The sequence below is a fragment of the Mastigoproctus giganteus genome, chromosome 7 (assembly GCF_048544385.1).
Source record: "Mastigoproctus giganteus isolate SK-2022 chromosome 7, ASM4854438v1, whole genome shotgun sequence".
NCBI lineage: Eukaryota > Metazoa > Arthropoda > Arachnida > Uropygi > Thelyphonidae > Mastigoproctus > Mastigoproctus giganteus.
In genome coordinates, this window is record NC_143581.1 from 138,295,718 (window position 1) to 138,310,893 (window position 15,176).

At 36.1% G+C, this 15,176-nt stretch overlaps 1 protein-coding gene across 2 annotated transcripts in view; it reads left to right on the forward strand.

Annotated features, from left to right (window-relative positions):
* Positions 1–15,176, forward strand: part of LOC150083221 (uncharacterized) — a 354,281-nt gene that overhangs the window by 222,289 nt on the left and 116,816 nt on the right. For both annotated transcript variants that reach the window (XM_090377110.1, XM_090377111.1), the window contains exon 11: positions 11,467–11,642. In XM_090377110.1, the coding sequence (XP_090233236.1) occupies positions 11,467–11,642 (176 nt within the window). The remainder of the gene's footprint in view (positions 1–11,466; positions 11,643–15,176) is intronic.

The window sequence follows — 15,176 nt, forward strand, 5'->3', positions numbered from 1 at the left end:
ATTGAAAGACAACTGCAAAAAGCCATTGATCGCCTAAATTCATGGGCACATTCTAATGGATTCAGGTTCTCGCTGCAGAAGACCGTTTGTGTACAATTTTGTCGTAAGCGTAATCTTCATCCTGAACCTGAATTAAGGCTCGGACAAAATGCTATTCTAGTAGCAGCAGACACAAAATTCTTGGGACTCGTATTTGATAAAAAGCTGACCTTTCTGGATCACATCCGCCAACTCAGCACAAAATGCACAAGAGGCCTGAATATTCTGCGCTCTCTCTCCTCTACATATTGGAGTGCGGATCAATGCACCCTACTACGCATTTACTGTGCGCTTGTACGATCCAGACTAGATTATGGGTCCCTGGTATACAATTTGGCCAGAGATAGTGTACTTCGATGGCTGGATCCTGTCCATCATCAGGCTCTCCGTATCGCTATTGGAGCATATCGAACATCTCCTGTCCAGAGCTTATACGTCGAAGCAAACGAACCACCGTTATCGCTTCGATGTAAGCAGTTGTCTCTAAAGTATGCTTTAAAACTGAAATCCCTGCCAGACCATCCTACATGGCCATTCGTTTTTGGGCCACAATGGGAAAATTTGACAACACCCATAAGACTGCCAATTGTCCTTTTGGTATTCGTTTCCAAGAGTTACTCAAAGAACTTAAAATCAAGGTAGACAAGGTTGCCCAAACACCAAAGCAACCCCTTCCACCCTGGCATGCTCATGTTCCAGCAAGTGACTTGTCCCTTAGAAATTGGGGAAAGTTGGACACTCCACCATCTGTCTACCTGCAGCTTTATTCAGCACACAGAGCTGAACATTCTGACTTCGCGCCAGTTTACACAGACGGCTCGAAGTCGGAATCATATGTGGAATCTGCTGCTCTCTTTACAGACATCACTATATCGGAGCAGATTCTCTCTGAATGCTTTTTTTTTTTTTTTTGGTAGTTGTTGGCGCATAGGCTTCTGTGGCCATAATGCACCTCCCAAGGTTTTTGCAGTACTTCTCTCTGAATGCAGCATATTTACTGCAGAGCTGCACGCTATAGAGTTAGCCTTGGATCACATTAGTAAATGCCAATACCAATGGTTCATTTTATATTCTACTCTCTCAGCGTTTTACAGGCTTTAATAACTGTGAGATGTAATCCTCATCCAGTTCTGTCTTGCCTTCAGCAGAAGATTCACTTTCTCCATGAACGTGAATATGATATCCACTGCTGCTGGATTCCCAGCCTCATTGGGATTAGGGGAAATGATTTGGCTGACACTGCAGCCAAATCAGCAATTCCCAATAATAATCGCTGCCTGTCAGTCCCCTATACAGACTAAGGCAAATAATACACCAAGAGACACACTCCCAATGGCAGGATTCGTGGAATAGACAGACTACGAATAAATTATATCATATAAAGCCTGTAATTGAACCGTGGCAGTCTAGTCTGGGCAGGAATCGTAAGGAGGAAGTTGTTCTTGCCCGGACCTGCATAGGACATGGTCATTTGACACATTCGTATTTGCTGAGGGCTAATGATCCTCCTATGTGTGAGTCCTGTGGCACAATTTTATCAATCAGACACATTTTAATTGACTGTCCAATTTTTAGCAATACATGTCTTACCGCTTTTAACCATCTGACTGAGCCATATACACTTAGACAGATTTTATCCGACAATGACCATGTGTCTGCTATTTTTAGCTTTTTGAAATCAGTAAACCTTTTTACTGATTTCAAAAAGCTACCTAATTTCCTCATACTCTTTGCACCAAACACACAAAGACATCCCCTCCCCCTTGTCTGTATCATGTCCTGTTCCAGTAGTACACAAACACTGCACAAGTGGCACATTTCGTACGACTGTGATTCGTAGGAGAACCGTCCCTTCAGATCTTTCTCCAAGCCATAGTACTCCCACTGCTTTGAGCCTGTTACTTTGCTGCTCTGGTCTGAGGCATGATTTCTGTTTAAATTCAGTTTAACTTGAGAATACTACACTAAATTGGAAGACACCTAAATGCGATAATACATATTATGCTATTAAATTTACATTATATATATTACACTATCAAGTTTACGTATATGTATTATGCTATACCGTTATGTTTGTGGAATTTTAAATTAATATTGCCTTACTAGATATAAAATTCTCAGCCAAAACAAAAAAAAAAAAAGAAAAAAAAAAAAAACACCAACTTACATGATTGGAGCCTTTTGAGTTACTTATTTATCACAATTAAACCCTACAATTCCATTACTATGCATTGCACTATTAGCTATATGATATGATATTCGTGTTAAATCACCAGTACAGAAGCTCTACAAATATTGGCTGGTAACTTGCAAAATGTCTAGCTAAATTTAAAAATAAGCTAACGAAATTCTAGGGCTATTAAACTATTTTTGAACACAATTTGTTAATTAAATAAAAAAAAGGCAAAAAATTCCAAAACACATCTGTTTTCCAGAACTCAAAATTTTTCATAACCAAGTGATGAACTTGCAAGGGTCCACTTGTACGGTCGGCCAACTATACTACCTTTTCCTAGTATAAACCAGAGCTATGATGCTCAATACATTCTACATTGATTTCAATATTTGTAAAAGAATAAGAGAAGTTTATTTCAGTATGATATGTAGAACACTTCCATATGATACATGCCAGAAATTAAAACGAATAAAACATTAATGCAAAATGATTATAGTAAAAAATAAATTGAACACAATTAAAAAATATTAAAATATTAATTTAAAAAAAGTTTAACACAAATTTTAAAAAACGATTTTCCTTCCTGAAGCTGACAACGCTTTTCGACTGTATATCGTGATCACTGGAATGAAAATTGTCGCGTATGTGTGAGCATGAATCTTAAAGAGAGAGATTATTAGTCTTTGTGCATATATGTAAAAGACCATGAATCGGGGATTAGATTTGGATGGCGAACATTAATAGAAGTCTCATGTAATTTAATTTCGGCAGTTTCTGCAATTAATAGTTTTGTATAATTACGTTGGGCACTAAGTATTTTGGCGCAGTTGAATAAAAATGTGTTTTTCATTAATGGCATGAAAGGCTAATTCTGATACTGCTGAATGAGAAGCAAGAGCTGAGGATGTGTGCTGTTTTTATGTGCATGTGTGAATACTAATAATCTCTATTTAAGATTCATGCTCACACATACTCAGTAATTTTTGTTCATGTGATCATGACATACGATCAAAAAGCGTTATCAGCTTAAGGAAGGAAAATCGTTTTTTAAAATTTACATTAAAACTTTTTTATATTAATTTTTAATTGTTTTCAATTTATTTTTTTACTGTAATCATTTTACGTTAATGTTTTATTCGTTTTACTGGAGAGTATCATACAGAAGTGTTCTACGTATCATATTGAGGTAAACTTCTTATTCTTTTACAAATATTGAAATCAACGTAGAAGTATCGAGCATCATAGCTCTGGTTTATACTATCAAGTTCATATTTTAAACTGTTGTTGACTATTACATTCACTTCCTTCCTCTCCAGGTATAACCTATCAATACACACAATTATGGGGGGAGGGATTTTTTGAACAGCTTGGTGCAAAATTACATTAGATTAACACTAAGATACTCGGCTCAAAGCTACCATATTTCTTTCTTAAAATATTGCCTGCAAAACAACATCGTTCCAAAGTTTGCCAGTGTAAATTTAAATCATAGGCGCCTCCGTAGCCAGGTGGGCAGGAGCAGCAGTGCGCAGCACATGCTTCTTGATTAGACCAGGGTTCGAGCCCGGGACCACCAAATACAGAGGATGCAGAAAGGTCAGGGAATGACCACCGCATATCCCCGGAGCAATATGGCCTTAGTTGCTAATGCTCCTAAAAAACCAAATAACAACATTTAAATCATAAAATTTTGGGCATAAAGCAACTGGCACTTGCCACATCCCACAATGTAGCTAAACTTGCTTTAAGATCTCTGTATTCTAATAAACAAAAATACCTTTCCCAGGTTAGGAAACTTCACGACAAATGAAAAAATTATTTACACCCAAATGATTGGTCTGTATTGAAGACCACCATAGATTTGCTACGTGAAGCACAGGCCACAGAAATAAAAAAACAGACACATTAAAAAATTGAATACATTGTCTGGGGTATGAGGAAAGGTTTAAACACATTGTCGTGAGCTTTGGACTAAGTGCATACAGGTTTGTTGATGAGCCTCCCTCCCCCACATGGGTATAATGTGCAAACGCACAATCAGAATGCTTCAGCTAGTTCTCGAACACCCCCCTCCCTCCAATATGCAATGTTCCTACATATCAACAGGTTACAAATCTTTCCTCGTATATGCCATTGAAGGATCAGGATCAGATTTCACTTTTATCCAAAGGATTAAATTATAATTTACCACCTCGCAAGCTACCTAAAAACAGGTCGCAGCAGATATTGAATTTGGATTTCGTAATGTCCTACAAAAAAGATTTATATATTCAACAGGCTTACCAAGTGGTGAATAACATAAAAGAAACATGACTTCCTGAGTTGAATACACATAAATGTTCAGCTTTACATGAACTTCAAGAAAATAACGACATTATTATTCAGAGAGCAGATAAAGGAGATACAGTTGTGATACTCGATAAAACTGATTATATATATAAGTTAGATTCAATTATATCAGACACCTCCACTTATCTTGAAGTAGACCCGGCACTTTTTACCAATTTGGTCAATCAGTACAATAAAACGTTAACCATGTATCAAAAAAATGACTACATCACTATGTCCCAGTTAAAGGAATTGAAGGCCAGTACATACAATATTCCTTCACTTTTTGGGTTAGGTAAAATTACACAAAGCCGGTTTTCCCATTCGGTCCATTGTTTCTTACAGAAACTCTGCATTTTCATCCTTAGCCACGTACATATACAGTATTATAAAACCCTTTAGACAGGCAATACAATTTGGGATAAAAAATATGATACATTATTTAATAATGTTAAGGACTGCAGACTCGGTGATAATGATAATTTATTCTCACTGGATGTTACTTTGTTATATACAAATATAAATGTTGAATACACATTAGATATTCTTTGGAATATGTTAATATGTTTGGCATAAATAATAACTCTAAATAATAATAATAACTACTGATTAATTATACGAAGCTTCCTATTAAAGAAATTTTTCCTTAATTAAACTCTTAGTTGAAGCCAACTATATCACCTTTTGATACAAAATATATAAACAAATTTTTATTTATTAATCTTAATCTTAAGCTTAGACTTAATCCCATTGGTTTGCCAATGGGATTAAGTCTAAGCGGCTTAATATCGGAGGTCTATCTCTCAACAATTGATTGTATACATTTGATGCCTTTTCTACCACATATCACATATTGTGGGAGTTATTTAGACAATGATCTTGGTATTACTGATAGTAGCACTATCCAAGACATTTTACATTTGTTTAATAATATTCATCCCAGACTCAGTGTTACATTGGAAAGGGAAAATACGGATACTAAGTCATTAAATATTTCATTATTGCTTATTTTTTTGTGTTCAATTGATTTTTTAATTGTTTTCAATTTATTTTTTTACCGTAATCATTTTGCATTAATGTTTTATTCTTTTTAATTTCTGGAGAGTATCGTATGGAAGTGTTCTACATATCATATTGAGGTAAACTCGGGACTCAAATAAAATCGTTTAACATTTATCGTACACCAACAAACACCTGTATGCTTCTGCATTATAACAGCTATCACCCGTTCAGCTACAAGAGATCCTGCAGGATGAAGGCCTGTCCAGCAACTTTCCAGTTCCTTCTGTTTTGTGCAGTGGCCATCCATTTATTACCCACAAACTCATGAATTCATTTGTCCATCTCTGTTGTTGTCTTCCAGGTTTTCTTCTAGCTCCTCTTGGGTACATTCTGTTATTTTCTTAGTCCATCTGTCATAATGTCTTCGAGCTATGTGTCCTGCCCAAGACTTCTTTAGTTTTGATAAGAATGTCCTTTACTTGAATTTGCTGCCTAATCTATATGTTTCTCTTCTTATCTAACAGTCTGATTCTCAATATAATTCATTCCATTCTTCGCTGTGTAGTTCTCAGCTTCTCTTCCATTCTTTTGGTGAGTGCTCACATTTCACTTCCATAAGTTATGGTAGGGAGTATACATTGATTCATTATTTTACGTTTCAGACAAATTGGAATATTGCTCCTCAGTATGTGACTATATTTTCTTGAATGCTATCCATCCAAAATTTATTCTTCTCTTGACTTCCAGCCATTTATCATTATTACAGCTAATGACTTGTCCCAGATAAGTATATAACTCCACCTTTTCAATTACTGTTCCTTCAACCCTTTCTGTGGCTTACTTGTTCATCATTACTTTTGTTTTAGCCATATTCACCTTTAGTCCAAAATCCTTACTAACTGTGCATAACCGATTAAGCTTTTCCTCTAATTCTTTGGGATTGTGGCTTATGACCACAATGTCATATGCAAATCATAAATGGTTTAGGTTCTCTCCATTCACATTGACTCCTTTCTGCGACCAGTCAAATCTTCTGAAAGCTTTCTCAGGGGCAGCAGTAAACAACTTCGGAGATATTGTCTCATTGTCAAACTCCTTTCTCAATTTTAAATTTGCTACTGTCTTTGTCTAGTCTAATAAAGGAGGTAGCATTCTCATATATTTTATTCAAAATAATAATATTAGTAAAATAATAAGAGGAGTTTACCTCAATATAGTACGTAGAACACTTCCGTATGATACCCTCCAGAAATTAAAACGGAAAAAACAAAAAAATCGACAACTTACCGGTACATTAGAGTAAAATATAAATAATTAAATAATCAATTTAACACAATTCAAATCAATTGAATATTTTCGTTAGATTCTTTTAATTGCATTTATTTGAATTTTAATTGTTTTAAATTGATTTGAATTGTGTTAAATTGATTATTTAATTATTTATATTTTACTCTAATGTACCAGTAAGTTGTCGATTTTTTTCGTTTTTTCTGTTTTAATTTCTGGAGGGTATCATACGGAAGCGTTCTACGTACTATATTTAGGTAAATTCCTCTTATTATTTTACTAATATTATTATCAACGTAGAACATATTGAGTATTATTACAGCTCTGATTCATACGATCAAAATAATAATATATGGGGTATCTATGCCTTGTCTTTCTAGTGCCCAAAACATTGCCTTATGCTGTATAGAGTCAAATGCCTTTTCATAATCCACAATTGCCGAGCATAATGGTGTTTTATATTCATTTGCTTTCTCCATTAGCTGTGATATTACGTGAAGGTGATCCATAGTTGAGAATCCTGTCTTAAAGCCATCATCATCATCAGCCATTTTCAATCCACTGCAGGATGAAGGCCTCTCTAGCAACTTTCCAGTTCCTTCTGTTTTGAGCACTGGCCATCCATTTACTACCCACAAACTCATGAATTTCATCTATCCATCTCTGCCTTTGTCTTCCAGGTTTTCTTCTAGCTTCTCTTTGGTACCATTCTGTTATTTTCTTAGTCCATCTGTCATCATGTCTTCGAGCTATGTGTCCTGCCCAAGATTTCTTTAGTTTTGATGATAATGTTTTGAGAATCCTGTCCTAAAGCCAGCTTGCTCTTTTGGTTGATTCTCATCAAGTATTCTTTCTAATCTGTTAGTAATGACCCTTGTGAACAACTTGTAGATGTGGGATAACAAGCTAATTGGTCTATAATTTCCAATTTCTGATTTATCTCCTTTCTTATGCAGCAAAACTATGATTGCATTATTCCACTGCTTAGGCGTCACACCTTTTCTAATGCACTTTGTGAAGAGCCTTGCCAGTTTTTGCGTTATGTCTCTTCCTCCCAATTTTAACAACTCTACAGTAACTTCATCTTCCCCCGGGGCTTTCTGATTCTTCATTTTCTTCAATGCATGATCTACCTCATCAGGAAGAATATCAGGTATGTTGTATGTGTTGCTAATTTGCAATCCATCTTCCCCACTGCTGGCATCATTCCCTCGCTCCTTGTATAATTCTCTATAGTAGTCTTCTGCTATTTGAATTATGCCTTCTCTGCTGTTTATAAGTACACCATCGCTATTCTTCAGTTTCAGTATCATTTGACTTTCTGTATTACTGCTTGTGGCTGCTGATTTAAATCCTTTGTTTTCCCTTAATGCTTGTTCTACTTTTCTTGTTAAATCTTCTTACGTCCTCTCTGAGTCTCTTTCTAATGGCTTTGCATAACTCAGTATACTCAATTTTTTCCTTGTCAGTGTTTATCTTGCTCTTCATTTTTCGCCTTCGGTTCATCATAATAAGTGTTTCTTGACTAATATTTTCTTCTTTGGATTTCTTTTTCCCTATAGATTTCTTGGGCTTTATCACTTTCAGAAAGTTGTAATATTCCTCGTCGATATCTTGGTCCTGAGCAGTCTGCAGAAGCTCATACTTGTTCTTAAGTTCCAGTACATACTGCTTTTTCTCCTCTTCTGTTATCTCAAAGACCTTTGTATTATTTACTTGAGTCAGTTTTTTCATTTCCTTTCCTACATCTATATCAAGTGTACATCTTACCATTCTGTGATCACTTCCAACATTTACCTTATTCAGGACGGTAACATCATTCACAATATATGTTCTGTTAGTGAGGATGAAGTCGATTTCATTAGTTGTTAATCCATTTGGACTCTTCATGTCCACTTTCTGTTCACCCTTTTCTTGAAAAATGTGTTCATTACTGACAATCCTTGAGATTCTGCAAATTCCACAAGTCATTCGCCTCTTTCATTTCTTTCACCAATTCCAAAATTTCCTATAGTTTCCCTTTCTGCACTGTTTTGTCTTTTTCCAACCTTAGCATTGAAGTCTCCCATAATAATAGTGTAGTGGGTTTTCTGCTCATCTAGAAGACTCTCAGTTACGGTGTACATTTCTTCAACCTCTTCATCATCATGGCTCGAAGTTGGTGCATAAATCATTATAACCTTTAGCTTGTACCTCTTAGAAATCTTGAGTGTTATTCTTGACACCCTTGGTGATGTACTTTTGAATTCCAAAATGTCGTTTTTTAAATCTTTATGGACCAGAAACCGAACTCCACCTTCACTCCTTTCACTGTTTCCATTGGTGTACAGCAGATTTCCACTTTATAAACTAATAAGTGATTCATTTCTTCTTCTTCTTCTTCTTGTTTCAGCCAAACCGATGATATTCCAATTCACATTTTCTAATTCCTTTTCTAGCTCTAATATCCTCTCTTCACCGATGAGTGATCTTATGTTATAACAGGCCAAGTTCAGTTTCCGTGCATGGCAGCCTGGTCGTACCCAGAGATTCTTAGCACCCTCTGCTTCCACTCTCATCCTCTCTTGTCGTAAGAAGGGGAGTGAAAGCTGCTGGGGACTGAGGGCCATTTGTTTTGTTGTGCTGTCATATGCTGGAGGGTTTGGTCTTTTCCTCTTCATGCTGACCAGGTGTCTTGAAGAGAACCACTCTACACATTCGTTGCCACCTAAGTGACGTAACAGGGCTTACCATCGAGAAGGTGTGCATGAGTGGATTTTAATGAGGCAGGCCAACCGGACTTCTCCTAAATCTTCTGTAATAGAGAGATAATGGATCCATCAGTGTTTTAGGCTGAGTGCCTGATAACACACAGAATACCTGTTCCCCTCTAAGCCTCTCTTAAAGCTAGCTTGCTCCGTCGTTTGATTCTCATCAAGTGTTCTTTCTAATCTGTTAGTAATGACCCTTGTGAACAACTTGTAGATGTGGGGTAACAAGCTAATTGGTCTATAATTTCCAATTTCTGATTTATTTCCTTTCTTATGCAGCAAAACTATGATTGCGTTATTCCACTCCTTAGTCACACCTTTTCTAATGCATTTTGTGAATAATCTTGTCAGTTTTTGTGTCACGTCTCTTCCTCTCAATTTTAACAACTCTACAGTAACTTCATCTTTCCCAGGGGCTTTCTGATTCTTCATTTTCTTCAACGCATGTTCTACCTCATCAGGAAGGATATCAAGTATGTCATATGTGTTACTAATTGGGATTCATCTTCTCCACCGAGATCTATTATCTTTAATCAATTTCTCATAAATATTCAATGGCAGATTCTGCTTTAGACTCAGAAATAGATATTAACCAGCAGATTTTTAAACAGGGGTTACCCCCTTGCTACTATAAACTGAATTAGGGTACGCGCTAAGAATAGGATACAAAAAACTACACCAACTAACAATAGTAGCATCAATAAATACTTTGTCTTAATTTTATTAATCGAAAAATATTTTTGTTTAAGCACAAACAGCTTAACAGATTCCTTAAAGATACTGAATTTAAGATTGTGGACAGACCAATACGGAAATTACATGCTATACTGAATAATCGCTCAGTTCTTTCCTCATTCGCATCACAAATAAATGATCTCGTATACAACATTTCTTGCAGTGATTGTGACTCTTTTTACCACGGAACTACGCTGTTTCCTCTGAATTTTCGTGTTAAACAGCACACATCCTCAGTTCGTGCTTCTCATTCAGCAGCATCAGAATTAGCCTTTCATGCTGTTAATAAAAAACATACATTTTTATTCGATGAGGCCAAAATACTTAAGTGTCCAACGTAATTATTCAAGTCTATTAAGGCACAATATGGCTTTAGTAGCTCTTATGCCATTAAACAACATATCAACCAACCAACAAGACTATTAATTGCAGAAACCGTTGAAATTAAATTACATGAGACTTCTGTTCATGTTTGCCAGCCATATCTAATTTCTTATTCTTCGTCTTTTATGCGCATACACAAAGACTAATAATCTCTATTTAAGATTCATGCTCATCCATACTCGGTAATTTTCATTCCTGTGATCACAACATATGGTCGAAAAGTGTTGTCAGCTTCAGGAAGGAAAATTGTTTTTTAAAATTTGTTATACTTTTTAAAATTATTTTTAATTGTGTTCAATTGATTTTTTAATTGTTTTCAATTGATTTTTTAATTGCTTTCAATTTATTCTTTTTACTGTAATTATTTTGCATTAATGTTTTATTTATTTTAATATCTGGAGAGTATTGTACGGAAGTGTTCTAAATATCATATTGAGGTAAACTTCTCTTATTCTTTTACAACTAGCTTTTCCTGTACAGCAGTGATGAATGCACATCTAATTTATAATTAAAATTCTTGATATCGTTTTTTTAAAATATGTTTGCTGTTTGTGAATTGCTACAACTAGCAAACACATTTTGCTAATAAGTTTGTTAATATGCTTTTATTGACATATTTGTTTTCTGTTATTTCTAATATTCTCTACATTTTTGTTAATGAAATAAACAGATATTATTATAGTTACTCAAACTATTGACAATATGTTGAATGTACTCTTCTGCTTATTTGCTGACTTTTTAATATCATCCACTTACCTTTACTAGATCGAAGGCCTTTATCTCGCTTGATGTCTCAGTTTAGTGATATTAGTCAAGTATCAACTCTGACGCCTGAAAAAATGGATCGATTGAGAAATTTTCAACAAAATGTTGATCAAGCAGGAGTTATTATTGTGATTGTTTCAGAAGCATATACAAAATCCAAAACATCACAACAGCAGGTAAGCTGTCTATAATAGTTTTGGAAGCTTTACATTATTGCTTATTTTTTTTTTTCATGCTCACTGAAAAACATGCTGGTACATGCCTATTGCTACTTGTGAACTGTTAGTTCCAGCAATTCACCAGCATGGCATTAAGTCTAAAGGCTATGTTTAAAGTCTAATACAACTTTATATAAGATAAGCTCATAGAACCAAATATTAGTTGCAGTAAAACTTGTGAATAGTAGATCAGGGTTAGGAAACGTGTTGCAGACACAAGGGTCATTAGTACCAATTTATCTGTTAGTTGTTATGAATCACACTAAATTTTGTGATTTACATTGTACAGTGTAAATCCTTTCATTTACAAGTGATCTGATTTTGAAAGAGAAAATGATTAACCAGATCCTTAACTCATGTCCCTGTATAAAGTGGGTGCCTTCGTAGCCAGGTGGGAAGGAGCAGTAGTGTGTATCACATGCTTCTTGATTAGACCGGATACGGAAGATGCGGAAAGGTCAGGGAATGACCACTGCATATCCCGGAGCAATATGGCCTTAGTTGCTAATGCTCCAAAAAAAAAAAAAAAAAACCTGTATAAAGTGTGCCAAAAAAAACTTAAAAATTAAAATATCTGTTAGAGTGATATTAATTTTAATACTTCTGTAATATTTTTTTTCTTTCAATTTATATCATTGATATAAATTTTATAGTGGTAAAATGATTGCAAAATTCATGTTAGATAACAAACCATCTTAAATGGAAAGTATCCTCATATCGTATATGCTACAAAAGTGAGGCAATTTTTTTTTTTTTTTTTAGTTATTAGGTAATAGTCAGTCTGTCAGTGTAGTTAATCCACTCAATATATAGTTATTTGCCTGGATTATTTACATTCTTGGTATTAAATAGTATCCCATAATCTCATGTGAATAGCATCTAACCTATAGATGCTATTCACATAAGATCCAATCAGGCCCGCACCAAGGTATTTCCACATGATTTGCAAAATTTGGCTCCTTAAAGAATGTCACCCCGGGCAAGGGCCCTGCTAGCTTGCACCTTAATCCAGCACTGAATCCAATCTGTCCTATTTAGATCCAAAATATGTATGGTTGAGTGGCTTTGTTTTTTTATGATCTGTCATCTATCTGTCTAGGGCAGTTTAAGTTTTGGGGCTCTGGTTTTATAGTTCCTTATTTCTAACCTGTCTGCAATTCCAAGTACAGTAGAACATCGGTTATCCGGAAGTCAGTTTTCCTGATAATTTGAAAGGCTGATTTTTCTTCTTCTTTTTTATTATTAATAGTAGTATTTGAGATAAATGTTTATTATGCTACAAGAGTATTTCTGTCTGTTTTTTTACATCGTATATCGGGTGAAATTGGATTAGGACTAATGGATTTTCTTTTAAACCATAAGTGATAGTTTAGTTATTTGCTTCCATGAACCCAATTTTCCATGACATATTTTGTTCTCTTCATTTTATATTAGGTTTACTTTGGGTACAGATTCGGTTATAATACAGTAATATCGGCCCGAAACAATAATAAATCATGACCGATTACCTTCTACAGGTAATCAGTCATGATTTATTATTGTTCTCAGTTTTTTACGGTAAAATGTCAATGAAAAGAAACAGCACTGAAATGGGCAGAAAATCAGGAAGAATGCGATATAATCAAATTGATATTATTAAGGAACTTGAAAGATTTAGCAGCAAAAAAAAAAAAAAAGGTCACAACAACTGGGAAAAAAAAAAAAAAAAAAAAGCAGTTGAACATTATTTAAAAAAATTACTTTGACTCTGTTGCAGAAATGAGTGTCTCTCATCAGGGAAGTGGGTCCCCCGAAGAAATGATTTGAGGGAACGAAACGAGAAGAAGTCCGATGGTGCAAGATCAGGTGAGAACGCTGGATGGGGCAGTATATCATATCCACAAGTGGCCGCTTGTGTTGTTGCAATTTCAGAAGTGTGAACTGGGGCATTGTCTTGAAGCATTCTCACACCTTTGGACAGCATGCCATGCCTACATGTTTTGATTTTCTCCCATAATTTTGTAAGTTGGCATAATAGGCACCTGCAATTGTTCCCTTTCGATAGGTATTCAGTCATTATTATGCCTTTCTCATCCCAAAACACTGTCAGCAAGATCTTTCCTGCTGATGCTTGGACCCTTGCCTTCTTTTGGGGGGGGGGGAACCATGATGTCGCCATTCCATGGACTGCTTTTTACTTTCAGGGTCGAAATGGTGTATCCAACTTTCATCCTGAGTGATTAGATGAGAGAAAAAGTCTTCCTCATTTTTTTTGGCCCAGGGCTAACAACTCTTGCGATTTTTGTTGTCAATCAATCAGCCTTCTGAAAACCAGTCAATAATCGGGGAATCCATCTTGCACTCAATTTCTGTAAATAGAGTTGGTCATGAAGGACTGTTTCAACAGAGCCCACACTAATCTTCACCTCCTAGGACAATTCACACACAGATATCCGGTGATCTTTCATGATTAACGACTCCAGTTTTCTGATCATGCTGTCATCAATGGCTGAATGGGGATGACCTGGAATGGGCTCGGATTCTACCGATGTCCGACCACACCTAAACTGTTTATGGCAGTGCTTCGCAATGCGATAGGATAGGGCTTCATCCTTATATACAGCAGTCATCTCCTCATGGATTTCTTTAGGAGATTTCCTCTTCAAGAACAGATACCGGATTACAGCTCTGGCTTCAACTTTGTTCGTGATGCTACTTCGTCACACATTCAGCTCTGCAAGAAAAAAACAAATTAAGACACAGGGCTGAAATTTTACTCCTTTAATACAGAGATACGTATGATGCTACACACAAAATATCATGACTCTGCGATATGTGAAAGTAGATGAGGGCTATTCTTTATTGAACAACCCTCATAGCTTCTGATGTATTATCCTGGCTAGCTAGTCGTGTCTACGAGTGTACTCAGTCTGGGTGATCACCTTGCATCCTACGGTGATGTGTCGGATCATTTCTGAGGCTAGGTGGCATCATCGACATGTGTAATCTGACACTCCATGCTCCTTGGCAAGGCGCCTCCGTAGCCAGGTGGGAAGGAGCAGCAGTGCGTAGCACACGCTTCTTGATTAGACCGGGGTTCGAGCCCATCACCACCAAATACGGAGGATGCGGAAAGGTCAGGGAATGACCATCACATTTCTCGGAGCAATATGGCCTTAGTTGCTAATGCTCCTAAAAACCAAACAACAACAGCTTCTTGGCAATATATTTTCTGGTGTTGATTACCTGGTCTTGGATGGTGAGCATGAATCCTTCAGTCTCAGGGAAGAGTATCCCACTCATGAGCCATGCATTGGAAGCAGTTTTGTCTATGTGATCTTGATGAAGGTCATTGTAGTGCCTGCCATGGAATTTCTTTGCCCATCTTTCTAGCTTCATTTGTGCTGTCTGGGTGAGTGGGGACTCCTTGCTTAAGTTGAGTGGGGGGGATGCCGCTTGTCTATCTTTCTTATGGCTTGGTAGTGTTGCTACATTTTTCTAGAAGTAATCCTT